General features: G+C 42.3%; 1 protein-coding gene across 6 annotated transcripts in view; it reads left to right on the forward strand.

The window, feature by feature from the left end:
- The window catches only part of MCM3AP (minichromosome maintenance complex component 3 associated protein), a 140,971-nt gene that overhangs the window by 17,214 nt on the left and 111,105 nt on the right, over positions 1–12,652 (forward strand). For 3 of the 6 annotated variants that reach the window (XM_085869667.1, XM_085869666.1, XM_085869665.1), the window contains exons 2-5: positions 4,045–6,064; positions 6,383–6,606; positions 6,723–6,801; positions 8,359–8,512. In XM_085869667.1, the coding sequence (XP_085725793.1) occupies positions 4,165–6,064; positions 6,383–6,606; positions 6,723–6,801; positions 8,359–8,512 (2,357 nt within the window). In that variant the 5' untranslated portion in view covers positions 4,045–4,164. Of the gene's footprint in view, positions 1–630; positions 3,167–4,044; positions 6,065–6,382; positions 6,607–6,722; positions 6,802–8,358; positions 8,513–12,652 lie in introns of those variants that run through there. The other 3 variants (XM_085869668.1, XM_085869669.1, XM_085869670.1) reach the window with 3 other exon arrangements.

The following is a 12,652-nucleotide window of genomic DNA, read 5'->3' on the forward strand; positions in this document are numbered from 1 at the left end:
TGCACGCTTCTAACATGATGGTTCTCCACAGGACGCCATGGTTAATCTGGAATCATAACCATAAGTGAAATTAACAATTTGCCATAAATTTCAATGCCTTAAGTATTTTATAGGATGGGATGTCCACTGTGCATTTTTGATTTTCTGAAATAAAGCAGTAAGTTATTTGGTTCACAGTGGATATGCATCATATTGCAAGCAGAAAATATTTGTCAGATACCAGTAATAAGTGTCACATTCATACCAATATTTCTTGACATTAACATCAAAACTGTTGAAATCCATGCAAACAGAGTTCAGATGAACAGTTGTCTCAACTACAATGCATTTGGTACCCAATCTCTATTTGCACACACTTTTAATTATATGTTAAAAATAACGTTAATTACCGAAAAATCATACATATAGGGTAAAAACGGCAGCCATTTTGAAATTGAAAATGGAGGCCCTAAAAGCTAATTGGCACCCTTTTTTCTGAATCGGTGAAGTTTATCGATGTGTTTAAACATGGGTGCAAAGAATCTATCCAAAATTTTGCTTTTTTTACTAAAACTAATGCCCACAGACTAATGGTTTTCTCGTTAATTTTTTGAAAATATTATGCTAAAATTTTTCATCTTGTATAAAATGAAAGTTTATAAAGAAATTAATATGGAATAGGCAAAGCCTAGAAGCAAACATAGAATTCTTCTTACATTCGCTTCTGACTTTACATAAAACTTGTTCACAACTGTATACTTGCCAACTATACCGTGGTACATGTAAGCGCCGCACAGCTGATGATTTTGATGCAATTTCCGGTTACTTTGGCCTGGATTCGGGATCAGCGATCAAATAATGTAAATCACGATTAAAAAATATTTTTTGATGATGCGGGAGATATCTTTATTAAAATTAACTTTGGGAAAAAAATAATTGAATAAATAAATAAATAAACGATCACTTCTGGTCAAGAATAAAAGAAATTAAAAGTTCCGGAAAGAGTTTCAAAATCACTCCCGGTAATGTTAAATACAAAATAAACACTTCCTGTCATGAACAAAATCACTTTCGGAAGTATTAAATTCACTTTGGGAAAAAAATAATTGAATAAATAAATAAACACTTCCGGTCATGATCTCCCGGAATGCATCATTCCCCATGAAAAAAACCGGAAACAAAAAAAAACCAGAAGCAAAAAAAAAAACGGAAGCAAAATGGTCATAGCCAACGACACGGATTCACAATTGCCAGGGTATTGTTTTGTTTTTGTTGTTTCCTATTCTCTCATGTGCACATGTTAAGTAATATTCACAAGATAGAAATAAAACCCAATCGTGTTTATACACCGCACAGCGTTTAACAACAACCGGAAGCAAAAGGTCATAGCTAACGACACGGATTCCAAATAGCCAGGGGTATTGTGTTGTTGTTGTTGTTTCCTATTCTCTCACGTGCACGCGTTAAGTATGAAGCTCACTGCGTTCACTAATACTTGAGCTCACACTGAAATTTTGACAGAAATTTTGCCCACTGTAACATAATGTGCTGCATTGAGTTTGAGAAAGACATTAGACACCATTGTTTAATTTCTGAGTGGAAGGAAGTCAACGTCAGCTGGAAGAGAGTATGTTCAGCAGATAATACATGTACTGATATTGCAGTGGCATACATATGTACCTTATGCACAGCTGCATAAATTCTGTGAACAATAGTTTTGTTCACATATTGGTTATGCAGTCAGAATTCCATGAAAACGAGAAGTTGTCGTTCTTGCAAAAATGTTAAGAACCAATTAAGCCTAGCCCTATGCAATCAGATTTTTAAAAAAGGAAAGAAAAAAAAAATGGGAAATATCTCATGTTGGTTGTGACAAAGAAAATTTCCTCTTTAAGCATTTGTAATTGGTGTTGCCAGCCCAAAGTGTGAATGAATGAATAAAGACCGTTCCTCGCTCATAAAATATTACTTGGACTTCGGTAAAATGCTGCAGTTCAGTGGATTCCCATGTAAACATAATTATCCATGTATACTGTTACATTTGCTTTCTGTAAAACATACATCTGCCTTCAATTGTTATTGATTTGTCGTTTTTGATTAAAACTTTCTAACAACCTGGAAATGTTACATAAGTTCCAGGAAAACTTAAGTATATTAATTAGGACATGATTAAACATTTATGCCTGGTTTTGGCTTATTGGTTAGGGTGGTGGGCTCGGGATCTTTGGATCCTGAGTTTAAATCCCACTTGGCTGTTTAATTAATACCAGATAGGGCTGACTCTGCCTGTCATCCTTCTAAGGTCAGCAAAAATGAGTGCCGGAGTGGCGACCCATCCAGGATTGTGTCAAATAGCAAAGGAGACTGCTGAGGCAGCACCAACGCTCTGCACTGAGTATGGTCCCATTGGATGGATGGATGGATGGATGATTAAACATAACTTTAGATATTTCTTATTCAGTTCACAAATTTATCGAGTATAATGCATGGCTTTTTGTGTAGACACATTGTAAAAGCTGCTGAGATCCTGTGAGCAGCGCCAATGTTCTTTGTCAACGTTGAGAAGGTGCCGAAGTAATGATTCACTCCCTTGATCTGTGTAACTGTCTGTACCTCCAAACCATGTGGGACCTTGAAGGAGCTGTTGTGCTCTTTTCTGATTGGCTGTACTTGGGCCTTGCCTGCTGGATCCAATATTGTTTAGAGGAGACTGTTCCAACCCTTTCCCAGTAGCAGAAAGCAGTTATTTTGATTTCAAACTATGGGAATAGTTACTCTTTCCAGATGAAAGACTATTTCTCTTTTATCCTGCTCGTTCAATCATTTCCCCCACTCGATATATAAGACTTGGGTTATGTTTTTTTTTCCTGATTTCTGTAGCATTTAGTCTAAAGTCATTGGGAGCTGAAACCTCAATCAACAATGCTGACTTTTCCTTTTTGTGTTTGAGCACTATGACCAGACACAATGCTTTGCTTGCAGTGTCCACACTTGATGGGATCATCTTGTCGTGCGTGAGCATTATAGGTTCATTTTCAAGGATCGGATTTGGTTTGTGTTTCCATGATTGCTCTGGGACCGGGATGTTGGAATGTTTACAGATGTGCCAGTGGATTACTCCATCAACACTATCATGTCTTTCTGTGTACAGCTGTTCCGACATGGGTTTTTTACATCCCGAAAGGAGGTGACTGGTACTTTCTGTTTCTTCCCCACAAAACCTGCATTTGTAGAATTAGCTCAATTCCGCCATTTTCTGAAAGTTTGTCGTACATATGTCTCGTTCATGTCTCGTACAGTATGTCATCTCAAGTTTTCATAATTTTAAAAATTAATGGTATGACATGTTTTGCAATTCAAAGTATGCAGAATTGGGTAAAAATATAGATTTGTGCTCTGTCTGTTGTTGGTGTTGTTGTTTTTCTGATCATCATGGCAATTGAAAACCATTTCGTGGCAGGCTTGGGATCCTAAGGTCCTGAGTTCAAATCTCACTCAGCCGTTGAAATTATACCAAGTGGGGTTGACTCAGCCTGTCATTCTTCTGAGGTCAGCAAAATGAGTACCAGCTTGCTGGTGTGATTGAGCCATTCGAGTATCCTGCGTCGGAGTGGCGACCCGTCCAGGATTTTGCCCAATAGCCAAGTAGTCTGCTTCGGCAGCACCAACACTGTACAGAGTATGGTCTCAATGGAATGGAAAACAGTTTCCTTCTCTAAGCTGTTGCTACAGGCTTGCCAATTGGATGCTGAATGTTCTATGAAGCTGTTTGATTAACCAAAGCATGTCATTGCTATTCAAGATCAAACTCATTTTGTGTGAGAGTGTTTCACAGCTATGTCATGAAAACTTTGGGGTTGGTCGGGGGGGGGGGGGGTGGTGGGGGGAGAATTTCCTTGAAAGCCTTTAAGTTAAGCCATTCAGCAAACATTTTAAATACAGATTTCCTGATGATGATTACAGATTTTCAAAACCGAGTTCTAAAGTGAAGGTATAAATGTTTCCTGTTCGTTTCTGTGCAATTTGGTTATATGACTCAACATTTGTCTCTTTCTTTATTTTCAGGCTGATGTTTTACACAGGATTCATTTGAGAAAATCCAAGGTTTGCTATAAAAGAACCACTTTGGATATCAAAACCATTCAACTTTGATATATTAATGTGCTGGATTATCCGTTTAATATCATGCAAAGTTCAAGGTTTCCTGTTTTTGGAAGCAACCAAACAAACACCACTTCAACAAGCAGTGGTTTGTTTAGCATTTCTTCAACCACTGGCAGCTCTTGTCAAATAATGAACTCCCAACAACCCCCAGCATTTGGGCAGCCCCTTGTCTCTTCCCTGAGTCAATCCGTGGCCCCATCTGTCAGTTCGTTTGGGATGATGTCCAATTTTGTACAGACTCAACCTAATGTAGGTACAAACATATCTCTTGCTGCCGTTAAACAGTCAAAAAGCAGGCCCATGTTTGGGCAGATGCAGGTTGCACGGTCCATGCTTCCACAGGCTGCAGATGCTGGTACAACCTCTCTGCAAACCTCCACGGTGCCATTCGTAAAGACTGGTGATGCAGCATTTGGTCAACGTGTGTTAAATCCTTTTAGTCAGTCTTTAGCTCCAGTATTTGGTCAGCCTATGACACCGGCATTTGGATTAACCTGTACGCCCACTCCCAGTCAGGATGGAGCAGCAACACAAGGTGTCTCTGCTCTTGCATTTGCCCCTTCTCCAATGTCCACTGTGGATTTTCCTTCGACTTCCCATGCCCAGTCAAATCAGTCTGTTCTTGTTCATAACCAGATACGCGTTGCACAGCCACCAGCATCTGGAGCGCACTCGTCTTTTGTGCAAGCTCCACCACTTGGGTTGAGCTATGGGAAGTCATTGGGTGGTGTAAATAGTTTTGGTTCACCTATTTCAAACTTCATGCAAGTTACAAATGTTGCACCACAATTTGGAATTGCTTCTACAACAACTTTCGGTGAACCCTCAAATTCCTTGATCGCCGTTTCTCAACATTGTGCATCTGACCAGACACTCTCTGGCATGATGTTTGGCCAAAATGTGTCACATCCCAGTCACTCTGCAGCAATGACTGTGACATCCTTTTCTCCACCTCAATGCACTGCTGGGTTACCAGTTGAAAGTAGCTCTCATTGGCCTTCATCATTAGGCATTTTTGACGCCGATACGACAACGGAAACATCAGCAGAGGTGGCTGGAGCAGATGATAGTAAAAAGATAGACATGAAGCAAAGTGATGACAATGCATTTGGATGGCTGAAGAGCAAAGATTTCAGATTTTCACATTTTGGAACCACATCAGGAAGTGGGATGGTACCACGCTTTCAGATTCCAATTACAAAGACTGTATATTCTTCTCAAAATGTTGATTTGTCAACAGGTGTTGGTTCTCTGCCTCTTCCTTTGCAAGATACAAGTGCTCTTTTTACGAAGCCAGCTTTTGCTCAATCTTTAGCCGGAAAGCAGGCAGAAGACCGTTTGAATCCAGATTTTGAGGTTGGAAATTATGGGTGGGATGACCTCGAGAAAAGGGATCGATCTCCTTGGCCAAAAGATGAACAACCCATTGGAACCTCAAAGCCTACGCTGAAGAGGACATCTCGGTTACCACAGCGAGGTTTATTGTTTACACGAGCCATTAGTGATGCCAAGCGGAGTCATGTTGAAGAGATCAAGAGAGAGGATAGGACAGCAGAATGTAAGGCTGGTCAGTTTTCTCACGAAGACCAAAGCTTGGTTTTGGACTCTCGGGATGAAAAGCTGAGAGCAACAGAACAAGAGAGAGGTCGTCAGAGAAGGATGACACGGAGTGAAAGACGAGCGGTAACAATCGCAGGTGCCAGTAGCCATTTACCATGTGGCACATCAAATTATGAACCAACTCCCAATGAATCAAGTGATCAGGAACACATCATGTCTAACTTGGTGGAAGAGGAGGACACGCAGGAGGTGCAAGTTATGAACAAAATGGGGCGTTCAAAGGTTGGGACCTTGACACGATGGAACACATCAAAGTGCGTTTCTGGCGGGTTTCTTCGGGCACGAGAAAAAGTACGCACAGGTGAGAAGTTCATTGTTTCTTGGTCATGTTCGAATATCTCTTACTACTCGGGTTGAATAACTGCACTTATAGCCTCGGCACAGGAGAACCGTAGGGAGTTTTAAACTTGGCCTGATAAATAATTAATCTTGTTTTTCTTTTTTTTAAATTACGTTGGTATATTTTTGTGTTTATTGGCAGAAGTGAATGAAATTTTGGCTTACACATGCAAGCATGGGAACGGCCGTAAACCGATGATGATGATGATGATGATGATGATGATGATGATGATGATGATGACGACGACGTGCAATTGAAAGTCTGCGACCTTGTTTGCAGCATCTCAAGGCAGCATGGGTAAAACGATTGCACGACGCAAACGGAGCTCTGAGAGCAGCGATCTGTTCACATTGACAGAGGAAAACAAAGTGATCATTTGCAGAGAAATTCCACGTAATGTCAAAAAGGAGTCGATTCTCGAGTACTTCTCTGTATTTGGGAAGATACATCAATGTCATTTTTATCGACAACACCAGCACGCCATAATTCAGTTTGAGAATCATGTAAGCAATATTCTCTTAATGGTGTTTAAATAATATTGTATGTTGAGAGATTATCTGAGAATATTCAAGAAATGGAAAAAAGGGCTGACTACCTTTTTCCCCCCGTTATTCTCCAGAAATCGGCTCTTCAGGCAAAAAATAAAGGATGTAAAATACAAGGAAAAACGATTCGGATATTCTTCTACAATAAGAAAGGTATGTAATTTATTTTCTATGTGATATGTTTTAACGTTTTTGGATGTTGGGTCATCAAAAACAATTTTCCGCCTTCGAAAAAGTTTCATTCACTGAAAACATGATTTCAATTCCTATGGCAACAGAAAACAGCCACCACAGGGAGAACTAGAAGGGCAGTCGGTGGAGCGAATATCTCCGCCACGTAATGTCTGATCCACGAAAACATATCGGGCCCATTACATTTTTGAAATATTATGCTATCTATACAGTACCATATCGTTTTTGGCCCTATCAATGGTGAAGAATCACTTTAAAAATCAAATGATTCTCATATCCAGATCAAGAGTTGGATCTTCACCAAAATTGAATCAATTCTTCCTTGTCACACTCTCAATCTGTCCACCAAGTTTCGTCCGAATCCGTCCACAACTTTTTGAGATATCGTGCTATATATTGGTTTCGCACGATCTCTCAATGGTGAAGATTCACTTTAAAAAATTTGAGTATCCGGATCCGGATCTTCGCCAAAATCGAATCAGTTCGTCCTTGTCACATACCCAACTTGTCCACAAATTTTTGAGATATCCTGCACACCAACAAACAAACAGACAAACAAGAAAAATACATCGTGCAGAGCCCAATACTTGCAAATTCCACCCCCCCTCTCCAAAGGTTGCCATGGATACATCAAATTGTCCATTTCATTGAGATTAAAATTGACAATCTTAATCAAAGCTCAGGTCAATCGGATGAAAATTGATTATTTTTTGGATTGAAATTTATGATTTTAGAAGTTTGACCTTCAGTTGACCTTTGACCTCAAAATAGTTAGCTTCCCAATTCAGTAATGCACTCTGCAATTTCTGTTTAATTTACAAGTCAATCAGATGAAAATAGACGATTTTTTAGATAAAAATTGATGATTTTAGAAAGCTGACCTTGAGTTGACCTTTGACCTTTTGACCTCAAATAGTTGGTTTCTCAATTCAGTGACACAATTTAGAAATTTGACCTCAAGATGACCTTTTTCCTCAAAATCAATAGGCTCCTCAGTGGAGACTACCTCGTCAACTTGGTAAAGTTTCATGACAATCCGTTTAGAATTGTGACCTGTCGGCGATTGACAGATAGACAGACAGACAGACAGAATAACAAAATCGACTGACCAATACACTTGAAAAATATTCGATTTTGCAAGTAACAGACAGGAAGGGGTGAAAACATAACTCCTTCACCTTCAGTGACAGAGGTAAATATGTGAAACAGAACTATCAACGTTGAAATGGAGTAACATCGATGCTGAGTTTCTGTTGTGCAGTACAATTCCTTCATAGTCGTGGAAGTTGAAATTAGGGAAGGAAGGAGGAGGGGGAGGAGGAGGGCGTGGAAGGACCAGAGTGGATTGGGGGGGGGGGAGGGTGGGGTGGGGAGTGTGGTGGTGGTCGTGTTGGGGGGGGGGTTGGTGAGTGGGGACATATTGATTCATTTTTCATTCAGAAGTCTTTTCGTGATTCTTGTTTTGACTGTCATTTGTCATTGTTTTGTCTTTTTACAATGATTGCATTTGACTTGCAGCGAAAAATCCAAAATCGCCCAAGGTCAGATCTGATATGACCGTGTGCAAGTCTGGAAGTGTAAACAAGGCTAAATGGAAGGCTGTGGATGCTTCTGGTGTCTGTCTCGGCACATCCAGCACCACCGGGCCAGGGGAAAAAACTGCGAATGTGAGGTGTGTTTTGGTGCATAGTTTAGCAGTGAAACTCTGAAAGTAAAAATTTTTTATCTTGGGCAATGAACATTTTATTTCTGTACTTGCAACTGTGAGAGAGATATCACACACATAAAGTGTAGCATGTGCAAGTCTATTGCGGGTGTAAATTTTTGAATAATTGAGAATGGAAAACATGAGAATGAATAATTGTATATTACTCGGTAGTACTTTTATTGGTCATTTTCATATTAAGTACACGTTGGTGGCTCAAATATATTGCTTTATCTGCAATAAATGAGTGGTAGTATTTATCTTTATTTGCTAAATTTGCATTGCTCAGAGGCACAACGCTGGACTTGGTGTGTGATGCAGAGGCACAACAGCTTGGCAGGCTGAACCCCGCCTCCCCCCCCCCCCACCCCGTTCCAAGGGCAGGCCACATCCCCAAGGCTGATGATTGGTCTGTGTGATGTAAGAGGGAGGATGTTTGAGTGGAAATGGCAGTTTGGAATACAGAGGGTTCAAAATTATAATAATTATAATTTTCATCTGATTAACTTTAAAATTTGAAGGGGAGTTGCATATTTGGTCAATGAATTCAATCACCAATTATTTTTGAGGTGAAATTTGCACAGTCAAGTCAAGAAGGCTCTCCTCTGCACAGTCAAGAAGGCTGCACGATTCTCGCTGTTCGTGTTGTGTGAATTTGCTTGCGTGCTGGAGTATGATGCCAGCCATTGACTGTTTGGTTGGACCGTGAAGTTTATGCGCTTTGGGAGGAGAGGAAGAGAAGAAGAGGAGCGCGTCTCTCAGGTCAAACTCGGCAGTATCCCTTGTTGGAGGATCGAAGAGGAAGGCCATGCCATTTGCTGTGAGCGGGCCTGGTGCTGAAGGAGGAGCGGTGTCGGCAATTTCGATCGGAAGAAGGAACTTTAACGTTGCCTGGTGGGCTATTGGCATTAAGGACCACCCGCACGAATGGTCTCGCGTAGGTGACCACGGAGAGCATCTTCGGGCCATCTGGAGTGTTTCCCGCGCGGAGCTTGACTCCACGCCATTTTGTGCTTTTCTCCCGTGGTGACTTCAAGGCTTGACGACAGTGAGGCTCCAAAACGGCCATCGCTGAATACAAAGACAAGTGCCAGCATAAAAGGAAGATTTTATTTTTTATTTTTTTTGTATACCTTGGTCGAGGCTCGTATGAGAGCTAACACACAACTCACAGCAAGGAGGCATGAGACAAGAGGGGCGGGAGTGGAAGGGACAAAACAGTGGGGAACAGACACAGGTGAACTGTGGAAGGGAGAGGGATGGGGATGGGACGGGGAACATGGCGAAGAGAAGATGGACATTTCAGGGACTTTCAGGAAGGAAAGCAGGAGAAATGAAGGAAGTGGGCTTGGGTGGATTATCGGGGGTAGAAAAGATCGAGGATTTGGATGGGGAAAGATAAGAGGTGGTGGTGAACAGCTGTTTTGAAAGCCTGGAGGGAAGAATGGGAAAGAATAGAGTGAGGAAGTTTATTCCAAAGGCGGGAAAAAAGAGGAATGAAAGAGTGAAGATGAGCAGTGATTCGTGATTTTGGTAGTTTTACCAGAAGGGAGTTGTTGGCAGACCTTGAGCGCCCTGTGGAAATGTAGTGGGGACAAATCGCAGAGAGAGCAGGGGGGGCAAGGCTGGAGAGGAGTCGGTAGAAGACAGAAAGACCACCGACCAACCTGCGGTGATTGAGTGAGAGGCCCAAAGACTCAGCTTCATTGCGGGAGATGCCGATGATCTTAAATGCCCTGGTTTCGACAGCGTGAAGCCGAGAAAGGTGGGAGGCAGGAGCACCAGCCCAGAGGGGAGAGCAGTACTCCATCAGGCTACGGACAAAAGCTTTGTAAGTGGTCAGGAGCTCAAGAGGGCCGAGGAAGGACTTAGCACGACGGAGGATTCCCAGTCGGCGACTGGCTTTTGAGGCGAGGTTGGAAATGTGACTTTCCCAGGAAAGGTCATGGCAGATAGTGAGACCTAGAAGCTTGAAAGAAAAGACTTCTTCCAGAGGATTATTGAGAAAGTGGATGGGGGGGTTTTGTAAACGGTCCTTTCGAAGAGACATAGTGAGAGTGTGAGATTTGTCTGGATTGAAAGACATGTTCCACGTGTTGGACCAGTTTGTGATTTTATCCAGATCTGCAGTGAGTGAAGAAGCTGCTGCTTGCCGGTCTGAGGGATGACAGATGGTACGGCAGAGGGTGGAGTCGTCGGCAAAGAGAAATAGAGGATTTTCCAGAGAGTCCGAGAGATCATTGATGAAAACCAGAAAAAGAACAGGCCCCAGAACGCTACCTTGAGGAACTCCAGCCTGCACAGGAAGAGGGGATGAAAGAACTCCATTTAGGGCCACACGTTGACTGCGACAGGAGAGGAAGTCTGCGAGCCATGAGTGGAGATGGCCTTGAATACCATGGGAAGAGAGTTTGGTGAGTAGGGCAGGGTGCCAGACTGTGTCAAAAGCACGTGATATGTCCAGGGATACGGCTCGGATTTCCTGTCTGAAAGGAAAGGAAGTTTATTTCTATCTTTCCCCTTGTCTGTTTTTGTGACTGAGTGGAGACGACTCAAATTAGGATTTAGTTTTACCTCATGTTTCATTTTCACGCTTGAGTAATTTTCATAATAAATCTTTAATTTATGTTCATCAAACCATTACTTGTTCAATCTACATGTTTTCGTCTATTCATTGTGGGTTCGAGAATAAACCCGTGTGTTTCCATTCTTGTGGTCGCCTCCGCTGTTTCCCGTCTCGCGTGCGCCATATTCTCCAAGGATCTCTGCTGTTCAGCTCCGAGTGAAAACCGTTTGGCTATCCATCCAGGTCGATGCTAACCGACCTGAACATGACAGTGTGTGTGTGTGTGTGTGTGTGTGTGTGTGTGTGTGTGTGTGTGTGTGTGTGTGTGTGTGTGTGTGTGTGTGTGTGTGTGTGTGTGTGTGTGTGTGTGTGTGTGTGTGTGTGTGTGTGTGTATTATTGCTGGCCAGGGGTCGGGCGAGAAGACTACTGGTGGGGGGGGGGGGGGAAGCTGTCTCTGCTCCCACCAGACTCCCCGGAATTGTAGGCCATCACACACGGATGATGCCGTGACGCGGCGGGTCGCTAACCGACCATGAATGCCAATAACTCAACTGCGTAACCGAGGGTCCTCCCGTCTATGGGTTGACCAGATATAGATATATAGATATAGATATAGATATTAATCACGTGATTTAATTACTGGGGAACATGCCCTCAGTACGCCTTGTCCGAACCATATCACTTTACCGGATCGGATGCAGCCGAGCGACACTGCCATTGACGGACCGGCGAAACGAACGGACCGTTGGGAATAAATTCCCGGCTAAAGGCCCGGTCACACCTTGACGTTTTAGCCAGCGATGGCAACGTGTTAAAATTTATGTAAAACGCTGGCTTACGTTGAACTTTTGATGTTTTTTTTAAATATTCGGACGTATTCATAGCGACTTGGTCTTATGTATAACGCATTGGTAACTACACAGAACGTTTCGTTGTGTTATAGATAACTTATACCAAAGAATGCTGAACCTGTTGTCGGCCTACACAACCGATGCCCAACGATAGTCTAACTCAGGCATAGCGCATTGCACGCATCGCCGACGATGTCGTGGCGTAGCCTATTAAAAGGCTGACGCACAACGATTCAAATCATAACTGCCGTAGAAATGGAAGGGTCAAAATCGCGGTCACACCTTGGCGATCTTGCCAGCGTATGCCGACGTAACAAAAAGTGTGTCTAAAACGTTGGGGCACGTCGAATACGGTATGGGTAAGTTTGGTATGCGCGAGTAGAACGCTAAATACGCTATCATACGTCGTAGTAAGTAGAGTACGTCAAGAATTTTTGAACATGTTCAAAATTTTACGACGTACTCGGCGTATGACACACGTTCGCATGCGATGAGGATAAGTTTTACACACGATATGTGGACGCTTACACACGTCCACAAAGGCTACTTATAAGCTACTCATAAGTCGAAACACGTCGCGGTAATGTCTTTTTTACGCGAAACTTATTTCTAACCTATGTTTGACGTGCTTTGAACCAATTCTTTACGTAGCCCCAACACACATCGACGTATGTAGACGTATTCCAATG

This window comes from Eptatretus burgeri, chromosome 2, assembly GCF_056783735.1.
Source record: "Eptatretus burgeri isolate ZD-2024b chromosome 2, Ebu_testis_v1, whole genome shotgun sequence".
Taxonomy (NCBI): Eukaryota; Metazoa; Chordata; class Myxini; order Myxiniformes; family Myxinidae; genus Eptatretus; species Eptatretus burgeri.